Genomic DNA, 21,188 nt, shown 5'->3' with positions numbered 1-21,188 from the left:
GGTTTATTATCCAAAGTGCAGAGCACTTCTCCTCTGTGTCTCTTGAATCTGGACTTTAATAGCCTTCTTGACGTTTAAGCACCAGGATTTTTTAACAAGCCTTGAGCAGTGTGCTGTAGGACCCTGGCTTCTCCTTTTTCCAGAGTTAGGACTCCCAGCATCGCCCTTTGTAGTGAGTTGTTCTAAATCAGACACATTTGTTCATTGAAATTTTTGTTAAAAAACAAAGACAGTTGCAAAGTAAATCAGATAGCAGGAACCCTACTCCATTAGGAGAGGACATCAGATTCTTCTTCTGAGTTCTGCCATTGCCGCTATACTTTTTAAGGAGGAGAATGGTGTTTCTCTAGGCCTCAATATCTGATAAAGAATGGAATGGTTTTTTTTTTTTTCCTTCCTAGCTGTAACTATTTATTACCTTTGGGAAAATGTGTGTTTGGAAAAAGAAATGTTGGCGTGATTGAAAGTGACCCTTGCTTTATCAGCAAATGCAGCTCCCTCCCTTTGATACTGCCTCCTTTTTGAAAGCATCTACCTCTTATAATATGTTCTTTTGCCATGCAATGTTGAGAAAAATGTTTCTCGCTGCCACCTGGCCCTGCGGTAGGAATTCAGAAATTGTTTGTTGTATGAGTAGCCAGGGATGGCGCTTTTGAAAAACTACATTTGCATCCTGCTGCTAATGAAGGCTGACGGCTGGGTGAGGCCTCCTGGGCCTGACGGGCTGGTAGTCAGGCAGCAGATCTCCATCTTGACATTTTCAAGCATCATCTTCTCCGGGGAGCCTTAGCCTGTCATTTCAGAAGAAAGTGCGATGTTCTCTGAGATCAAGAAGGCCCTTTGCTTTCTTTTGTTTTGCTTGTCAGAAAATGCCCGGCACATGGAGAATCAGACTCCAGGTAAGGTGATGCTGGGCTCCTGGGAGCTGGGTCCTGCCCCGTGAGGCCACCACGTCCAGGCCCGCCTCCCTTCCACTGGTCTCCCCATCAGGGCGGCTCCTGAATGAAGCATTCTTTTCCTGCCAGAAATAGTTTTAAGATGGTAGAGTGGTGCCTAGGTGGCGAAGGGTGGTTTTTATTTTTATTTTATTTTGTTTTTTAAGTGAAAGCACACTGAGTCTAGACAGCTGAGGCAACTGGCCGTAACATACAGTATGACATTGTTCCTGTCCTTGGAGGGAAGAAAGGACTCTGCAAATTCCAACAGAGGGGATGAATCAGACTTCTGTTTCAGAAGCAAATTTATCTTTACATTTAGCAGTTTGAGGCTCTTTCTAGAATATTCGGCCAGCCCGCTCTCCCAAAGCACTTGCTTCACTGCACGCTTGATTGTTCCCAAGGACGTAAGGGCCTCCAGATAGAGAAAGAGTGGGGGACAGGGAGATTGAGAGAGACAGAGACAGAGAGAGAGAGAGCCTCTTTATGTGGCCATCCCGTGTGTACCTATGTGTAACATATGTGATACGTTTACCTCTTTCCTCTTGGGGAGCAGAGAAGGGCCACCCTGGCGTGATGAAGGTCAGGGAACTGTGTTCATGGAGCATCAAGGATGGACGTCCTAGAGGAGGTCGTGCCCACACCTGCCGTTTCTACAGTAATGTCCTACCCGGGGTGCTAAGTCAGAGGACCTGGGTGTTGGTGGTCACATGCCAGGGCAGGAACGAAGAGTAGTGATCTCTCCGTCTTCTCCTGCCCTTCAGCCTTCTGCTCCTGGCACAGGTCATGGCTCAGGGCGATAGTCTTCATGGCCACTGCAGGAGGAATCCGTGGGCCACCCTCTCTGCAGAGCCCCCCTGCTGCCCCAGTGGCACCCACTGGGCCCCGAATGACCACCCAGGCCCCGTTGGTGTTCCTCTGTTGGACCGTCCTGTCCGATGCCACCCCCACCCGAGTCACACTCAGGCTAAAAGGGGGCAAAAAGGCCAACAGCACAGGAAAGACCACAGTGGAGGGAAGTTGGGCTGCCGCTGCAGACAGACAAGAAGAGCCCCATCAGGAAACAAGTAGGACTGATTCTCTTTAATTTGAAGAAAAGCCGTATAAGGACCCCGAGCAATGGGTCAGCATTTCTAGTCCAGACACTGTACTTCTAAGGACTGTGGGGTTTGCAGTTTAGCCTGTTTCTGTCTAGATCCTCCTCCTGAGAGAATTAGAAGTCCCTTGGAGCCTGGAGAAGGTTAGAGAGCCTGCCTGGAGAAGCGGGGAGAGAGGGGACCACAGGGGTGGGGGTGGTGAGGAACGAGAGGGGCCAGGCCCCTTGCTCCGAGGTGCAGCCAGATCTCACTGAGCCATCTCTTCACGGCCTGTCACCCCCTGACCCCAAAACAGAGGCCATGGAGTCTGGCCCAGCTCTCCGGCACCCACCTTGCATCATAGGCACTGTCCATGAATGCTAAATCTTAATGCAACAGCAAGGGGGAGATCACTGCAACTTGGCAGGTAACTCTTGCAAAAGAGAATGCCTTGTAACATTCCAAGGCGTGTAGGAGAGATCCTTGCCTAGTCTTGGGCAGAAACGGATTTCAGTCTACTTAGAACTTTCTATTGCCTGTGCCAAATTATTTACGTCTGTGTGTCAGAGTAGGATAAAATTGATACTTTTAGAACCCTTCTCAAAGTGAAAAAGAAAATCAACATCAGTATCATTCCTATGAATGAAAAAAAAAAAAAAGGCCCAGTTATTAAATATCTTCGTTGACCCTTAGGATGTTTCCAGCCGGCACTTCCCTTGTGTCTTTAAAAATCCAGGCTCCCAGGAAAGATTTTCTTTTTTCTTTTTCTTTTTATTTTATTTTATTTATTTATTTGAGAAAGAGAGAGAGCATGAGAGCGGGTAGGGTCAGCAGGGAGCCTGCTGCGGGACTCGATCTCGGGACTCCAGGATCATGACCTGAGCCGAAGGCAGTCGCTTAACCAACTGAGCCACCCAGGTGCCCCTCCCATGAGTCATTTTCTGACATCCCTGACTCTCTACTCCCTGCTGGAAAGACAGCAACAACAGCAGAGTCTCTTCAAGCAGGAAGACCTTATCTAGTTCTCTTCAGTTTTCGTAGGTTTTGGAAGGTTACCATCCAGACAGAGTTTACAGTTTAGTGTGGTTGGTCTTTCATTGAAAGAACTCACACAACCCCAAAATATACTTCGGTCCTGAAGGCTTTGAATGTTAAGAATCATCTGTAGGCCAGGCCGTATATTTATAGATGTTCAAGAATTAATTATGGATTAACCACATTAATTTCGTTAAACCAGACCACATGCGGTGGTCACTTTATAACAACTCTACTTATAAATACATAGGTAAGCATAATGGATAATGACTATCAGATACTTACTATGGGCCAGACATTGTTCTCAGCACTTTCTGTGTACTCATACATTCAAAACACCCACCAAGGGTGTGAAGTTTGGGAACGATTTTTCCCCCCCATTTATATATTGAAGAAACTGAAGAGTCGAGGAGTAGCCTGGGGCTGAGCGGCGGCAGGGCTGAGCTGCTACCCCAGGCTGTCTTTCTCCAGAGCCCACCTTGCCTCCCCTGGGAAGGGACACATCACGGGAACTCAGGCAGGACCCAACCAAGTGGAGTGTGACCTGCACATTCTCCAGGAGACACTTTCCCTGTCTTCCCTCTGCATCCCCAGCCGGCTGGGCACACTGGCCCCGAGGACAGGACATCCCCTTGACTCTGGCTACTTGGAGGTTCCTCCAGCCCTGACCAGCTTCCAGCACCCCAGAGGCCAGGCCCAGGTCTCTTGTCCGCAGCAGCTTAGCTAGGCAAGCGGGCAAGGCCACATGGCTCCTGTGTCCCGATAGGGAACACCTGTGTGGCTGGCACCCATAAGGGCCCAACTTCACACAGCCTGGTTTAGCATCTTTTTAAAACCTAAAACCCCCTCTTACCTTTGGGCTCGGTCTGCACTGTAGAGGTTGCCCCCACACCCCACCCGGCAACTCTCTCCAGGACATCTCACGGTGTGCACTCCTGGGTACCATAGGAGGGAGGCCCTTGCTTCTGGCTTCTTCCACCGTGTCATTCTTACGCAGGGCATGGCTGGGTGTCCTAAGAAAACTCGTGCTCTGCTGTCCTGCCCTGGGGGGGTGACCATACCTGGGTCCTGATATTGGTCCTGCTTCCTGCCACGCCTGGAGACGCCTGGGAACGCTGGCAAGCCGCCTGTTTTCCTACAGCCCTTTTGCCCCGCCAAGCTTATTTTTTGCCACAAACCTGTTTTCCCCAAATTATAAATGCAATATACTTCAAAAATTCCTATTCGAATTTGAATAATACAGCCAGTTCTCGTTATGCACGGTAGTGATGTTCTGTGACATCACCACAAACACCGAATTTGCAAATACAGAACCATCGCCGCTAGGGGACATCCGGGGTCAGGTTCCTGCGAGCCTCCGGTCACAGCATTTTTGTCAACTGATCCATATGTAAGTTTGCTTTATGTGTGTTTCGGTTTAAAAGCATTTTATTTAATATATATTACTGATTCATTATCATTGACCATAAGGCCAGTAATAGCGCTGTAACTCATGTCTGAACAAAACTCATCCAGCAGACGTGTTTTCTCTATAAGGCACATCTCAGCTGTCCGACACTTAGGAAACCAGACAGCTCCTCAGCAGTATGCTTGGGGACCATTTTAAGCAATGAAACCACCAACAAAAGAAAGAAAAATGTGAAAAACATGGCATTAAAAATAGATCATAGGAAGGATACTTGTTCACACTATGAGAGCTGAAACCAGAAGGCAGAGCGTCACCTTGTTTGGCCTCACCTGGGAACATGTTTACCGGGCAACTCAAATATTTCGCAGTTCTGCATATATCCACAAGTGATCACAAAAGCACCGCAAGTATTGATTTAGGTGGATTTGCAAATATGGAATCGTGAATAATGAGAATTGACTATATCGTATTGTCTCTTTCACTCCCCATCAGATCAAATCTCAGGCTGGAAGGGATGTTTAGAGCCAGCTAATTGAGCTCCTGGTTTTGCACAGAAGAAAAATAAGCACTATAAATTGAAACACTGTGTATTAAAACACCTTACAAATTAATCATGAACAGCATGTCTTGAGTAATGTACTGGATTAGCTTCCTTTTCTTTTTAAATATTATTTCTAGCCTAAATGATGTACTGTGGTTTCATGATCGAAAGGGGTTTCATCGGGGCGCCTGGGTGGCTCAGTCGTTAAAGCGTCTGCCTTCGGCTCAGGTCATGATCCCAGGGTCCTGGGATCGAGCCCCGCATCGGGCTCCCTGCTCGGCGGGAAGCCTGCTTCTCCCTCTCCCACTCCCCCTGCTTGTGTTCCCTCTCTCACTGTGTCTCTCTCTGTCAAATAAATAAATAAAATCTTTAAAAAAAAAAAAAAAAAAAAGAAAGGGGTTTCATCTAAGGAAAACCCTAAATGTCAGTGAATATGAATAAGAAGTATACAGAATCTATCTACCCTAGACTCTATGACCATTCTATCAAGAAGGTTCATCCTAGAATGTAGATCTAAGAAGTGACTCTGAAGCTTCTTACTGTCCCCATTCAGATGACTCTGTGTCCTCCAACAGACTGAGTTGCTCTCATACAGCTTCATTTAACAAGTCTGTCCCAATTAACCCCTCTCCACTCCACTCATTACCCTTTAGAAGGTCTGCGAAAGGGTCTCCTGGTTGACCTTCTGGTTCTTTCCACTGTAATGGTCCTGGGCTCTGCAGCAGCCTCATCTCCCCAACACAGATACCAAATACAACAGGGGGAAAGGCACCCCTGCCTTCCGATTCTGGTGGGTGTCCCACTCGGCAGGATCTCAGAATTGTCTAATGGGGAACTGGGCTGCTCTCGCCCCCAGCCCTGCAGCTTGGGAAGGTGACATTACCCTGGAAATGCTCTGTGCCAGAGCACGGATCTGCCCTCGTAGTTGAGCTGGAGAGAGGTATTCAAGGTGGGAGTGAGAAATACTGGCTTGTCGTGGGTTCCCAGGCAGGGCAGAAAGACAAGCGCAACAGTGGAGGGTTTCCACCGGTAAGCTACGGGTCCCCCTCCCCCCTTGCTTTCCTGGCCACTTGGTTTGTAGGTATCTCGCACTTCTGAAGGTTCACCTTACACCACTTCGCTTTTACAAAAGCCTTAGTACCTAGAAGAAATTGGAAGAGGATTTCTGCTTTTACCCAAAAAGGGGACAGAAAGCAAAAATAACATTCAGCATGGGTTTTACAGCAAGTTGTGTGTGATAAAGGCAGGATGCGCCCTGAGCAGCGAGAGGGGGCCCCCCAAACTTCATCCCCAGGAACTACACTCAGCCCCTCAGCATCAAGCCGCCTGAGCTTTGAACGGTGTCTTTGAGCATCTGTGCTTTATCTCAATTTATTCTGTGCCTCCGTTAGCAGGATGTGTCCTAAGGTATCAGGAAAGCCAGAGGTTACTTTTTGGGGTCTGGGAACGCTCACACAGGTTTGTTTTTTTTTCCCCCCATATAAATGAATGGTAATTGCTTCTTTGCTTTACGCCTTTGCTCTCAGCTTGAGAAAGTTTTCATAGGAACGCTCTATTTTCAGAGAGCAGGGAAAACCCGTCCTTGAAAATATTTATCTTTGGCTCTGGATTTCACTCTGATGTCAGAAGAGTCTGAGCTTTGTGATTTGGCGAGGGCCTTGGATTGAGTAGATGGGGATCTTGTTTCTACACATTTACAAGATACAAGATGCTGTTACACATTGGAGAGAGGTAGGAGGTCGAAGGAGTTGTGGTCTGGAGGTACTAGGAAGTCATTGTCAAGGCTGCCTGTCGCTGGGAACCCTCCACCCCCTGAGGAGAAGGGAGCTGTTTTAAGAGACTTCAGGATGAAAGAGGAACATCTGGAGTATCAGTAATTAAGTCTGAAATGTGGTTCAACAGGAAGTGACAAGTCTGTCCTCAGAGATCGGTTCAAAGTAGGGCAGTCTCCATAGTTTAAATATCACTGGTTCTGGAGGTAGGTCTTATGGGATTTTTTAACCCCTTGGGGTCCTTTAGGGTCCTCGGAGGATGGCCTTGCATACACAGACAACAATTACAAAATTTAATCACAGCACAACATTTTTAGTTACTTTGGGAACTTGAAGATCTTTCTCAGTCAATTTTCATGGTTAAAGTACAACCTAGCCATGTTCGTGGGACAAAGATAATCCCCACACGTTGTTTAAACTAAAAAATAAACTGGCTTTGGAGTCAACTTGCATTTTCTGTGTTATCTTTGAAATAACTGTAGGATGGGGAATAACTTCCTTTTTTTCCCCCCGTTGATGGTAAGAGTTAATCCTTACAAAGTAATGGCTTTTGATATTTGACTTCCCCTCTTCTACTTGGAGTTTCTATCTGAAAAACAGAAAAATTTCAGCTTGACTATCCTGAAACATTTTCAAGTCTCTTCCCATCCCCCACCCCCTTTTTTAAAGGAAATGGAAAATCTCCTGATTTGGAATATTAGGTTATTTGTTCCAACGGGAGCAGAAATAAAATGTGGGGAAGGCTAACTGCACGTAAGGAGGGTAACAACTCGCTGTCCTTGAGTGGCCCCACCCTCCCCTAGAACTTGCATAAATGAGGGGGTCTGGTGCCCTGTAACCGTGCCATTTCATAAGAACTAATTGTTATAATTAGCCTTGTTCCCTGGAGGAAGGGACTCCTAGCCCCCCAGCTGGGGGTAATGTCTCAGCTTTGAAAATCTAACCAGGCTAGAATTTAACACCCGAAGGAGCTGTGGACCGCTTACCCCCAGCCAGCCCCCCCACCCGGGACAGCTGCGAGGCAGCCCCCGTGCATTAGACCAACCAAGCTTTCTGACCTCAGGGGTGGCCTAGCAACTAGAGTCCCTTAGCAAGAATAAGAGTGTCAAATGCAAGAAGCTTTTAATAATCTCACGGAGTATTTAATACTCCTTGAGATGTTTTTTTTTTTTCTCCTCTCCATGTCGACACCACAAGCCACAGGGAGGTGGGCAGGTGAGGGTGGGGTTGGGTTGCGGTTTCTCCTACCCTGTTCCTGTTCTCTGAAATCCTGTGCCTTATCCTTAAGATTAAGGATTCCTCGATGGGATTTCAGGTCTATTTCTAGGTCAGTGATTGTTCCTCCCCGTTGGCCAAAGGTGTGAGAGGGATGGGGCAGGTTTTTTAAAACTTTGTGATGGCTTTTGTTTCTGCTTTAACTTGATCTTCCTCTTGGGCCCAGGAAAGGTTCTGCATCTGCCACAGTGGGGGGCCTGCTGACCTGTAAACACAGACAGGAAAATTTGGGAGAAGGCAGTGAAAGAAGTCAGCATCTCTAAATCAATTTATGATGCATGCAAATCATGTTTTCAAATATTTACAGAGTCTCCGAGGGAATTACATCACTGTTTATAGCTGTTTTGATTGTTTTTTATGACTCAGGCCCAGGAGAGCCAAGCGATGTAATTCCTGAGAGATGCTGAGCCTATGCTTCAAGCCTCCCCTCCTGAGCGGAAAGTCGAGGCGAAATGAGCAAAGCGTTGCCCATAATAAACCGAGCACTGGCTGAGCAGTGGGGAATTAATGTGCTGCTGGGCGGTGGGAGATCTTTGCTCAGTTTGCAAGTGGTGAGGGCGAGCCGCGGTGGCCCAGAATAGACGGGAGTGCCCAGCCTGGGTGCGGGTGCAGCCTTTGTATCCACCTCCTCCAGGGAGCGTTAGAAGATTCTGGTGGAACTAACTCGTGAACGATTGGGGCTTGATGCTTATCCTCAGATTCCGTCCCATGTGGTAACACTGCCTTGACTTTGTTAAGAGAATTGTCATCCATTCCCATCAGAGGACAGGAGAGGGAGGGGACCCTAGTCTCCAGCATGACAGTAGGGAGGGGACCAGATCCTGTCCATCCTCTGTGACCCTGGTCCAGTCACTGCGGCCTTGACTGGTGCATTTAGCACAAGAGCCCAGCTCTGGCCCCGGGTACCTTGTCGATCTCCTCTTCCTCGGTATCTTGAACACAAATGTGGATCCACACCAGCATCCTTGCGGGACAGTGTGGCACAGAGGTGGAGGCTTGAACTTGACCTCATATCCCAGCTCTGCTTCTCGGTAGCTGTGTGTCACCTCTTTCTGGATGTAATGGATCAATCCTTGTAAATTCTCAGACTGATGCTACGTCTAGTGCCCAGCATGCAGTCCGCTCGGGAAATGTTTGCTGTTATTATTCAGCATTGTGACTTATATTATCAAGGCCAGTCTTTGAAACAAAGTAGTCGGGTTTGAAGTTTGAAAGCCTTGCTGACCCCCAGCAGTTGAGGCAATGAGCTGATCAGAGGCTACTTAGAGAGAAGCCGGCTCCTGGGCCCTGAGGGGGCTGATCACTGGGTATGTAAGCTGAGTCTGTATGCAAAGCCATTCTTTAAATCTCTAAGCAAGTTCCAGAACAGCAAACATCTTCTGGCTGGCAAGATAGCTCCAATGGGAGCATCCAAGAGGGGCTGGTGCTGTCCCTGGGGGTCCCTGGGGGTCCCTGGGAGGGCCTGAATCCACTGCCCCCCTGCGAGACCTGGAGCCTCTGGTGTGGAGACCTGAGCCCCTTCCTCCTCTTCCAGGAGCATCCCCGTGGTGCAGACTCTTCGGACCACCGCCCTGACCACTGCCTGTGCCGACCACTCAGACCAGCGCGTGGGCTACCTGGAGCACGTGATGGCTCGCATCTCTATTTCCCACCCGCGCCGGGGAGACCTCCAGATCCACCTCATTTCTCCCTCAGGAACCAAGTCTCAACTATTGGCCAAGAGGTAAGGCCAGGCTGGCCTAGCGGGGCTGGGGCAGGGGCTGGGGCTTAACAGGAGGGCCCATCCAGCCCGAGGTCACAGCATCCCTGCGGGGCACCCAGGCTGGTTGGTTCTTCCTTCCAGCAGCTCCCTCTTGGTGACGTTCACACGTACCACCCCCCCTCCCCCAACCTGAAACTTGGCCTTCAACACCGTCCTGGAAAGCTTTCATTTCCCGGCAGGAGTGACAAGGGTTTGTGGTTGCTTTGTTTAACGGAGAGATTTATGGAATCCTGGCTATGACTTAATTGCTCTTAGAAGTGCGCTGAAGATCATTTTTCTCATATTCATTCGGCATCTGAAGTGAGAACGCGTATCGGAGGAGGACTGCCTTGCCTCCCGAAGCTTCGGCACGGTTGTCCAGTTGTATGTAGCGTGGTTGAACTTCTGCGGGCAGGAGGCTCCGCTCTGCGGGAGACGTGGCTTGCGTGGGGCGCCCGGAGGCTGCTCTGGGGCAGGATTCTCATGCATGCGCCTGAGGGGGTCCCTGTTTAGCTGAAGGCCCAAGAAACAGGCTCTGAATTCTGGGGTTTCACGTACAGTTCATGGAAAGTCATGGAGCCACTTCTTCCACGAGGTCAGAAACAAGGAGAAGTGCTTTAATGCATTTGTGTCTCTAGCAGGTCACTGGTGTGAAGGGATTTGTGGGAGCTGGGGGGAGGCGGAGAGGGATTGGGGCTTCTTTTCGGCTCCCTTATAAGAGGCGGAGGGAAGAGAGAGGTTTCAGGACAAGCGAGCATTTCTGGCTTCTCTTGAAAAAGAGCTGGCAACCGAACTGTGTCCCCCGCCACCTCAGGAGGTACCCTGCGATGGCCCGTCCCCGTCCCCTGGGCTGTGGCCCCACTCCCTGCTTGCCCACGCTGGGCCCGCTTGCCTCAGTCGGGTTACCTGCCTGGGGTGGCAGCCAGAGTTCGGCTGTAGGGTTCAGAAATGGGGGTCGCGAGAATGCCTCCGTTCGGGGCCAGGCAGGAGTTGCCCTTTTTCTTAGCCCCCTTCCACCCCACCCCTACTTGGCAGAAGACAGAGAGATTGGCCTGCTGCAAGGACAGGCAGATGCCGGCCTTTGTGTGAAGGGGTGGGGAGCTGTGCCCTGCACTCCGTACCCCGCTGCAGAGGGGGCTGACAGGCAGCGCCCAGCGGGCCAGCACTGAGTTTGTGGTCGGTGCCCCGGAACCAGCCCTGAGACCAGATCCTGGCTGCATGGCTTCCCAGGGCTTGGCCATCCGGCTCAGGCCCCACCAGGTTAGGTTCCACCCTCGTAGCCCAAGAGCCACAGGGGGCATCTCTCCCCGCTGGGGGTAGGCCCGGGCCACCCTCTGCCTCTGCCCGGAGGAGACAAGCAAGGCCGTGAGCAGCCTGAGAGTACCAGCTGGTCAGCCACAGTGTTATGCTCTTTTGCAACCAGAGGTGCAAATTACTATTACTGGGACTTTGAGAGATTCCATAGAAAAGTCTAGATTTCTAGCATTCCTTGGAAGATTGGAAGTCCTCTGCTGCGGGCTCTCGTGCCCCGTGCGAACTCCAGACTGGAGCTGGGCAGACAGGCGGGTCGGCTTCAGGCACCCGAGGCCAGGCAAGGCTCCGCTTCTCTGGGCTCCTGCGAGGTCACCTCCCTGGAGCTGCAGGCTGGACACAAGGAGGCATCCGAGGTGGTGAGCCCTGACTTCGGGGCAGGAGCTGGGTATAGGCACCAGAGGGTGACCTGGGTTGACCGAGAGCCACCGTGAGGCCTCGAGGTTGGGGCGGCTGTGACCTGCAAGGACCAGGACCAAAGATGGGCTTTGGAGCCCAGAGACTCGAGCTGCTTCTACCCCTGCTCCTTCACTTCCCAGCAGGGCACCCAGGAGGCAGCCATTTCTCCCCTCTTTACCCCTCATCTCCGGAAATGTCACTTTACTCCTGTTGCAGGCAGGATTGCTACAAGAACTGGATATGATGATGCAGAAGAAAATACCTGGCATGGGCAGCTGGCTTCCCGTCCTGTCCTGCTTCCATCCATCTACCTAACCTGGAAGAACTTTCCAGGCCCCCCCGCCCCCCCAGCATTCCCCCCACTGGCTTGCTTGCACTCTGTTTTTCCGACCTCCATTCTGCTCAGGCCCAGCGTGAGCCCCTCAGATGAGAGAGAGTGGGTCCTGCCAAGTTCGTTGGGTTCACGACGACCCATTTGCTGTTCCTGCGCCCTCAAGCACATTAAACCTGCCTGGCGGCCACTTGGCACTCTTCTACGTCTTGGGAATTTGTTTTTTTCTTTCCAAGGCACAGATTTTGTGATTATATCAAGCGTGTGTATTTGGGGATCTATTACCTTCACCTTTCCTTCACATCTCGCTCAATTTGGCAGCTTTTTCAGGTAGCAATATTTTTTTCATGAAGAGTTAAGTGGACATTCATTAAGTCTTTCAGCCCTTAAAAGACAGTTTGTCTTTGTTCTGTCCCGAGTGTGTTGTGTTCGGCTTGGCATCGTGTGTGAAAATCAGCCTTGACCTTTGCAGTTTCTTAGCAGAAAGGACAGGGTGTGCCCCTTCCCCTCACTCTTCTCCACGCAGGGAACATTCTCTCTATAAGCATGTTTATACGTTCGTTGGATGTTCAGAGAACACCCAAATCAGGAATCCAATCTTACATCACACAAAACATGCATCTGAACTTCTGACGAGCCAAAGAGCCCTCAGATTAAGACCCTCTTCCAAGAGATGCGAAGTTAGATGGGGAAGGAAGGGGAAGGGAGAAGAACTGGGTATTGGAAGAAAGAGGGCGTCCGTGAGTTGCTTCCTGTTTCCTGCTCAAGTCAAACAAGAGAAAATGGATCTGGGCTGAAGTCCCAGTCTGGGAAGACCTTGGGGTATGGAGGCTTATCAGAACCCCGGAGGGGGAGGCTGGCTGAGGGGAGGGAGCTGCTGCGCCAACCCCACGCTGCACCCAGGGTCCCTCCTGCACACACTGGAAAACAACCAGGCCCATTAGTTATGTCATCTCCCCCAAATGCACCTGTTGAAACTCCATTAAGCCCCGGAGAGTCGCAGGCACATTTTTCCTTCTTCGTATCTTCTGGAGAAGAGCACACAAGAGCTGGCTCCATGACAGATGTGAAGGTTTCATTCATTCCACAGGCCAGCATTTTAGAAAGGCTTCCTTTGGGATGCCCCCGGGGCATGTGGCCTAACCTCCGTCTGCTTTTGTGCACCCAGGCATTGGTGTCTGGGCTCTGGAGGATCCCTACTGGGGTAGGAAGGAATCACACACCTTCTGAAGGAATATTTTGGGTGTGGGGGTAGGTTTGAAGGCCTTCTCTGGTAACGTCTTAAACACTTCTCGGTGCTGGAAAGAACAAGGACAGGGGTCAGAATGCCCTCGAGGGAGTCCCAGCTCTGCCGGTTACTGGCTGTTGGACCTGCCACTAATCACGACACTTGGGATCTCTCGGTCTATAAATGAGGATGGCAGGAGGGAGACCATCGCTGGCTGAGTCCCTGTTGGGCAACAGTGAGTCCTGCCAGCCTGCCTGCCTCTCAGAATATTTGGGGGACCCAATGGGATAATGGAGGGGAAGCTGTTGGCCAGGGCTGGGTCGTCATGCAAAGGTTTGAAAGCAGTTACCTGCTTTTACCTCAGCTGAGGGCCAGGCCTCTTTTTCTTCCGTTCTCAAAGCTGCTGCCCTTGAGGTGGTGTTCAGAGGGATGATTGTAGCGGTCACCCAAGGAGTAATTCCGAGGCGGGAGACAGCCCTCCTCGGACCCGGCCCCCTACCCACCACTCCTTTCCCGACCCTTTTGTGTTCTCACCCTGAGTCTCCAATTGCAGATTGCTGGATCATTCCAATGAAGGGTTTACAAACTGGGAATTCATGACTGTGCACTGCTGGGGAGAAAAGGCTGAGGGGGAATGGACCTTGGAAATCCAAGACATGCCGTCCCAGGTCCGCAACCCAGAGAAGCAAGGTCAGTGGCTCAGAGGAATTTCACACTCCACTTTGTATCTCAACTCTTTTGTCAACTCCAGACTTTTATTTAACTGTAATGTCTCTGGTAAGTCTTTTTTTTTTTTTTTAATGGAGGTACAATTCACCATGGAAATCCTTTTTATTTAAAGTATGTAACTAAATGGCCTTCAGAACATTCACAGCGTTGTACAACAATCACCACTTACCTAAATCCAGAACTTTGTCATCACTCCAAAGGGATGCCCCATACCTGTGAATCAGACAATCCCCATTCTCCCAGCCCCCAGCAACCCCTAATCAACTTTCTGTCTCTATGGGTTTGCCTCTTCCGGACATTTCACGTAAGCGGAATCACATAATATGTTGCCTTTCGCAACTGGTTCTTCCAGTTAGCATAATGGTTTCAAGGCTCATCCATGTTGTGGTATGTATCCGTGCTTCATTCCCTTTCCCGACTAAATATGATTTAAGTGTTTTATATGATTGTGTATATAATATTTGGTTTATCCTTTCATGAGTTGATGGACAGTTGGGTTGTTTCTACTTAATGGCTATTGTGAATCATGCTGCTTTGAACATCCACATGTAAGTTTTTATGTGGGTATACGTGTTCAGTTCTCTTGGTTGTATACCTGTGAATGGAACGGCTGGGTTGTATGGTAATGCTCTGTTTGACTGATTGAAGGACTGTCAGACTGTTCTCCACAGTGGCTGTGTGCCATTTTACCTTCCTACCAGCATGATATGAAGATTTTAGTTTCTCTCCATCGTCATCAACACTTGTTTTTTTATTTTCATTTCCTTCTCATTATAACCATCCTAGTGGGTGTGAAGTATATCTCATTGGGGTTTTGATTTGCACTAATTTCCCTAATGACTAATAATGCTGAGCATCTTTTCGTGGGCTTATTGAACATTTTTACATCTTCTTTGGGGAAATGTCTATTCAGATCTTTTGCCTATTTTAAAAACTGGGTTTTTGTCTTTTATTATTGGGTTGTAAGCATTCTTTAAATATTCTTGATACTAGATCCTGACCAGATACCTGATTTGCAAATTTTCCCTCCCATTCTGTGGGTTGTTCTTTCACTTTATTGATTATGCCCTTTGATGCACCGAAGTTTTCAATTTTGATGAAATTCAGTTTATTTTTTCTTTTATAGCTTGTGCTTTTAGTGTCATATTTAAGGAACTATCGCCTGATCTAAGGTCAAGATTGAAATCTATATTCTTCTAAGAGTTTTATAGTTTTAACTCTTACATTTAGGACTTTGATCCATTTTGAATCAGTTTTCTATATAATGCGAAGTAAAGGTGCATATTCATTCTTTTGTATATGGCTATTCAGTTGCCCCAGCACCATATGTTTTAAAAAACTGTTCTGTCCTCCATTGGATGATTTTGGCACTCTTGTTGAAAATTAATTGGCCATAGATGTATGAGTTTATTTCTGGACTCTTGGGTCTATCCCGCTGGTCTGTTCACCTGTCCCTAGGGCAGTACCACACTGTTTTGATTACCGTAGCTTTTGTAGCAAGTTTCAAAATTGGGAGCTATGAGTTCTCCAGCTTTGTTCTTCTGTTTCAAGATGGTTTGGGCGATTCTGGGTCCCTTGCAATTCCGTACAAATTATAGGATCATCTTGTTGATTTCTTGCAGGGGTGAGGGAGTAGTTGGAATTTTTATAGAAATTTCACTGAATCTAGTTCAGTTTGGGGAATATGGCCATCTTAACATTATTGAGTTTTCCAATCCATGGATATGAATGTCTTTTCCTTTATTTCGATCTTCTTTCATTTCTTTCAGCATTATTTTGTGGTTTTCGGTCCACATGTCTCATACTTCCTTGGTGACATTTGCTCCTAAGTATTTTGTTCTTTCTGATGCTATTGTAAACGGAAGGGTTTTCTTAATTTTGCCTTTGGATTGTTTTTTTTTTTTTTCCCCCTCTGGGAAGGTAGCCTTTCATCACTCTCTTTTTGGTTCTTAACCATTTCTTGAAGCGATCTTTATTGAATCTCTACTTTGGGCCAGGCTCTGCTGGAGGTGATGGGGCTACACCAGGAGAGAAAATGAGAATAATCATTACGTCTTCTGCTGTGGTCACCGAGAGTGGTCTCTGATGTCTTCCTATCTCTCTCTGTTGGATTCGGACTCAAAGTGAAGGGCAGGAACTAGGCTCCAGTCTTGCTTCTCTGTGGAGACCTTTCTCTGAGGTTTGCTTTCATTTTTCTGTTGTTCCCAGGGGCCTACTTCTTGATCACCCTAGAACCTTCTCCTGCTCTGGTCCTTTTCTGAATTTTTCATGAAGCATAGTTTTGGGGGATTTTTTTTAACCAGGGAGAAGAAAAGAGCATTGACTTGCCTTATGTATAAAATTGACTTTAAATGATCAAGTCATCTATAAGGTTCCCCTGCGCCCCCCCACCAAAAATCACTTTCTTTCTGCCTTTAGGATAATAAATGACCATCTTGAAAAGACATTACTGTAACAAAGTCTAAAAATGCAAAAATGCAAAATTTTAGATCACCTGGAATTCACATATTTTAAAAGTAGAAGCTCCTGAATTCTTTTTAAAAGCCCGGGAGTGCCCTGGCCTGCTGTTAAAAGTTAAGGATTAACGTCTCCTGCCTCCTGCATCCTCAAGCATTCCCCGCAGACTTCCCGCCCCCTGTCAGCACCGCCCCTTGCCCTGGGGGCCAGCACGACTGAGACTGGCGACCACACCCACACAGATGCATGCATCTGTGGGGCTGTGTGTACATACGGCACAACTTGTCTGTCCAAGGCCCATGTCTGTAGCGCGGAAGAACATGCACACTGTTGTGATTCTGGTTAGATGTTTATTTACACCTCTAAGAACTTTGCAAGTCAGGTCGCTCTCTGGGCCTTGGTGTCCTTGGCTGGCTGGGAAACAGAGCTGAGCGAGATGCTCTCTGAAATCTAAGAGAGGAAGTGCCTCTCTCCGAGGCCGTGGCCCATGTGGCTCATCCACATCCTGGAGGGGGTCTTGCTGGCCTGAGGTTACCCTTTCCCCATTTCTAGCCTGCCCACATCTCACTCCTCTTCCAGACACGCTGGGGCTGTCCTTCTCCTGCAGGGGTGGGGTGGGTGGTGAGATTGCAGGCACCTAGGAGATCCCAGGCCCCCGGGACCAGCACTTCCCGTGGGTGGGTGTATCAACATGCAGGTGCTGATGGGGTGTGTTGAGTGGTACCCCAGATCCTGCAAGACCAGATGGCGCCGGGCTTTGTAGGCCATCGCAAGGATTGGTGGGAAACCACTGGGGGATTTTAAGCAGAGGAGAGAGATGATCTGAACTTCTGGGTTAATAGGCTCCCTCTGACAGCTTGGTTACACTACCCTCAAGTGCGGTTGGAGGGGGGAAGGGGCAAGGAGGCCAGTGAAGAGGTCATCACAATAGGAGAGAAGGTGACTCAGACCAGGGTGGTAGCAATAGAGATACTCAAAGCAGTCAGATTCCAAAAGCAGTGTTGAGAAGATGTGCTGACATCAGATGTGGGCTATGAGAGAAAAGAGGAGGCGTCGATGACTCCACAAGTTTTGTTCCGTGCAGTGTATGAATGGACTTAACAGTTTCCCGGATGTGCAACATTGCAAGAGAGGGGGCGCTGGAGAGAAGATCAGGAGCTCAGTTTGGGGTGGGGGTTACCTGTGACAAATCCAGGTTCAGACGTGTACCTGGCCATCAGGGCGGAGGTCCAGGCTGGAAATACACGTTTAAGTGTTATCAGCAAGTAGCTGGTAGTGAAAGCCACAGTGTGGACAAGCTCTCCCAAGGGGCAAGTGGGGATACCCTGGGGTCCTCCAGGGGTGGGCACTGGGAGGAGATCTATTTACACCATGATGATTCTCACAAGTGCAGGTACCGAGCTTGGGGGTTTCCATGGTACCCAGCAGAGAATCATATGCTGCACGCCTCCCCACACCCCTTCCCACCTCCTCAGCTCCCTGCCTCCTGCCCTCATCTTCCACGCTCATCTCTCGAACCTTGTCTTCTGGCTCCTGCCAGGTTCCCAGCGCCTCTGCTGTGTGGGTCATCACAGGTGTGCGGTGGTCATTTTGGTGAATGAATGAGTCCAGTTGGAGCGTTCTGTGATCACCACGTGATCAGCTGCTCTAAGTACTACAGCAGACGCCAGCTTAGCAATGCAAGGGTTACCTCCCGAGGGGGGCCCCCCCCGCATGAAGTCCCGACACAGGCCAATGTCCATCCTTGGGCCTGATTAGAACCTGGGTCTCTGGCTGGGTGAGACAGGACCAGAAGAAGCTCTTCTAGCTCTGACCTTTGGTGGTTTATTGGAATTTGGGGGGACGGGGACACACTGTCACCGAGAGTCTGCACGTTCCTGTGGCTGTTCCTACGGCGGTTCGTTCGCACGAGATTTACCCCGTAGGGAGGTGCTACTCCCGAGCCGGCCTTCACAGAAACAAGTGCAGGCAAGCAGCCTCACCACTGCTCTTTACTTCAAGCCCTTCCTTCTGTGCACGAGCAGGGTGGGTGCCTCTCTCTGGGCTGCACGCTCAGCACACCTAGGCATTAGCGCTTCCTCTCTCTGCAAGAGGTGGACTTGGTCTTGGTTCCAGCAGCATCTCTCCAGGGTGAAGGGAGGGAGGGGAAAAAAGAAAAAGGAGTGAGAACGAGCTTCCAACCAGTCTGCCTTTCACAGCAGGGCTATCCGCAACGCTGACACGTTCAGCCACAGAAGGCGACACCAGGTGACCAGTTTCCCACTGAGTCCAGCGTTCTGGGGCCCAGGAGAAAGGTGGGCCTGGGAGCTGCCTGTCAGTGTTGTCGGTGCCCAGGGCATGATCGGGCCCAGAGCACATGTCTTTCTGTCCCTGGTTGTCGGGTCAGGGAGGCCTCTCGGTACCAGGTCACCGCCAGCCTCAGTGCCAAGAATAATGCAGCAAATACAAAGACAGGCTGGCCAGAAAGAGCAGGGCTGTTCTCGTTTCTCTACACTGCTTCTGGGACCCTGTTTTGGGGGCGAGGTGCTGGTTCATTTCAATATCCTTCAGATCTCTGCAACTCACTTAATTGCTTAAACCAACCAACCAACCACCAACGCCGCTCCAACGGAGTGCTCTGGAATAGTACTTTAAAATCTCAATTAAGACCAGGGTTTATTAAGTAACCGAGTCTTCTGAATATGCCAGCTCGAACAATCCTCACCTCCTGGCAGACTGAGCCTGATTTATGTCATTCACTTTAAAACTATTATTTGAAAACTGCGTAGCAGATTAGTCATTCCTGCTCCTCTTCAGTTCCTGGGCCAAGGGAAGGGTGTGTCTGCTCCCAGGATCACTCTCCTCCGGGAGACAAGCAAGGAGTGGAAAGGAGTGCGCATCCTGATTCACAGCTGTGTTGTGTTTACAAGTGGCTTTTCATTCATTCTTGCATTCAGCATACCTTTATTGAACTCTACTGAGTGCTAGATCCCGGCACACTAGGACCTTGCCCCTCACCGCGAAGCAGGCGTGGGCCCGGGGGTGGGAGAGTGGACTCCACAGGGAGCCCGGCATCCAGGGTGGGCGTGCAAGCCGAGCACCCCGCAGACCACCCCAGTTGCCATCCACAGCCTGCAAGGGGCCAGAGCAAAGGTCCCTTCTGCAGGGAAGTCAGAGATCAGACTGCCATCGTGGGCGGGTTCCGGGGAGGGCTCTCTTCCCCGTTGCAGGTGGTCGCCTTCTCCTTGTCTCCTCGCATGGCAGAAGCTCAGCGAGCTAACTTTCTGGGGTCACCTTTAGTAAAACACTAGCCCCATTCACGAGGGCTCCACCCTCCTGACCTAATCACCTCCCTAAAGCCCCACCTCCTAATACCATCACATTGGGGGCAGGTTTCAACATGTGAATTTGGGGAGGCGGGGTTGCGCCTGGGTGGCTCAGTTGGTTAAGCATCTGCCTTCGGCTCAGGTCATGATCCCGGAGTCTCAGGATCAAGCCCCGCATCGGGCTTCCTGCTCAGCAGAGAGTCTGCTTCTCCCTCTGCCGCTCCCCCTGCTCCTGCTCTCGCTCTCTCTCTCTCAAATAAATAAACAAAATCTTTAAGAAATAAATATATGTATGAATTTGGGGGAATACAAGCATTCAGTCCGTGATGACACCTGACCTTATTGCTGTGCCTTTTCTCCTATAAGATGAGAATGAACACACTTGGCTAAGGATTTGTGTAGAAGCTACCGACCCAGGCCAAGTAATTTAGGATCAGGGCCCCACTCCCCCTCCCGCCCTCCTCACCTCAGAGCCCACATTGGTGGTCACACCTGGGGCACAAGGCAGAGCACCGCTCAGGCTAGCCCCCCTGCCCATGTAGGCATCCTGCGTGGCCCCCTCAGGCACGGGGAAGCCCCCAGCACCTCCTTGTGACCCGGGGCTCCTGTAAGCACCCGGATGCACATGACACTGTGGGTCCTCCCCTGCTCAGCTGGAAGTGACTTTGGCCTTAAGGGGCACCAGGAATACCTGTGCTCGGCGCGCTCTCATTCATTCAGCATGCACTTACTTAGACTGCATACGGGCGACACGCCAGATCCTCTGGGCAGGTGCAGGTTGAAGCATGCTTCTTCATTCTTCGCCTCTGCACCCTACTCCACCCTGAGGGTTCAGCTCCATGCCCTGCACGGAGAGCTTCACCAGTGCTGTGGTTTGTCCCCGTCCCAGGCTCACGCTTCCTTCACAACCACCTGAGGAGCTTGGGCACCTCCCACCCTCTTCCCCCATGAGGGGAGTTGTGAGGCATTGACTTGAAATGGAAAATATCATCAGGCGTGCTTTCCAATCCTCTTTCTGTAACCGACACCATGTATCATATCCCAGGGCTCCGATGGGCTTTAGTTTCACAAAGTTGGTATTCACAGAGTCATAAATAGACTGTCTCAGACAATTGATGGCATTTTTAAAACTTCTGTGTCGTTTCTTTTGAATGCAGAGAATTCACTTTTTCTCCCTGATTGAAATTTCTCTTTCTTTTTCCCCCTTGTCTTGCCTCTGATTCCAAAAGAGCAGCAACCCACATGGGCCAGGCTTTTCTTGGTTTCACCAGCATTTCCAGATTCCCACTGATCTAGGGGAGCAGTAAAATGTATCAAAGAGGGGAATGGGATGATAGTCAGTGCTTCTATATTCTCCATCAGGTACTGGTGTCATTTGATCTCATTGCTAAAAGTCAGTATAGAATCAGAGCAACCCAGGAGCCCCTAGGATTTGCTTTAAAATACTTCAGGGGAGGGGCGCCTGGGTGGTTCAGTCAGTTAAGCGTCTGCCTTCAGCTCACGTCATGATCCTGGGGTCCTGGGATGGAGCCCCGCATCGGGCTCCCTGCTCAATTTATTTATTTATTCAAATAAATAAATAAAATCTTAAAATTAAAAAAAAAAAACTTCAGGGGAGGGGCGCCTGGCTGCCTCCCTCAGTAGA

The 21,188-nt window shown here is 49.7% G+C and overlaps 1 protein-coding gene across 2 annotated transcripts in view; it reads left to right on the top strand.

The window, feature by feature from the left end:
* Nucleotides 1-21,188, top strand: part of PCSK6 (proprotein convertase subtilisin/kexin type 6) — a 181,271-nt gene that overhangs the window by 113,668 nt on the left and 46,415 nt on the right. For both annotated transcript variants that reach the window (XM_078078969.1, XM_078078968.1), the window contains exons 12-13: nt 9,577-9,765; nt 13,606-13,742. In XM_078078969.1, the coding sequence (XP_077935095.1) occupies nt 9,577-9,765; nt 13,606-13,742 (326 nt within the window). The remainder of the gene's footprint in view (nt 1-9,576; nt 9,766-13,605; nt 13,743-21,188) is intronic.

The sequence above is a fragment of the Halichoerus grypus genome, chromosome 8 (genome assembly GCF_964656455.1).
Source record: "Halichoerus grypus chromosome 8, mHalGry1.hap1.1, whole genome shotgun sequence".
In the NCBI taxonomy this organism is placed as follows: Eukaryota; Metazoa; Chordata; class Mammalia; order Carnivora; family Phocidae; genus Halichoerus; species Halichoerus grypus.
Note: the sequence above shows the minus strand (reverse complement) of the source record. Positions and strands in the feature narration are given on the sequence as shown.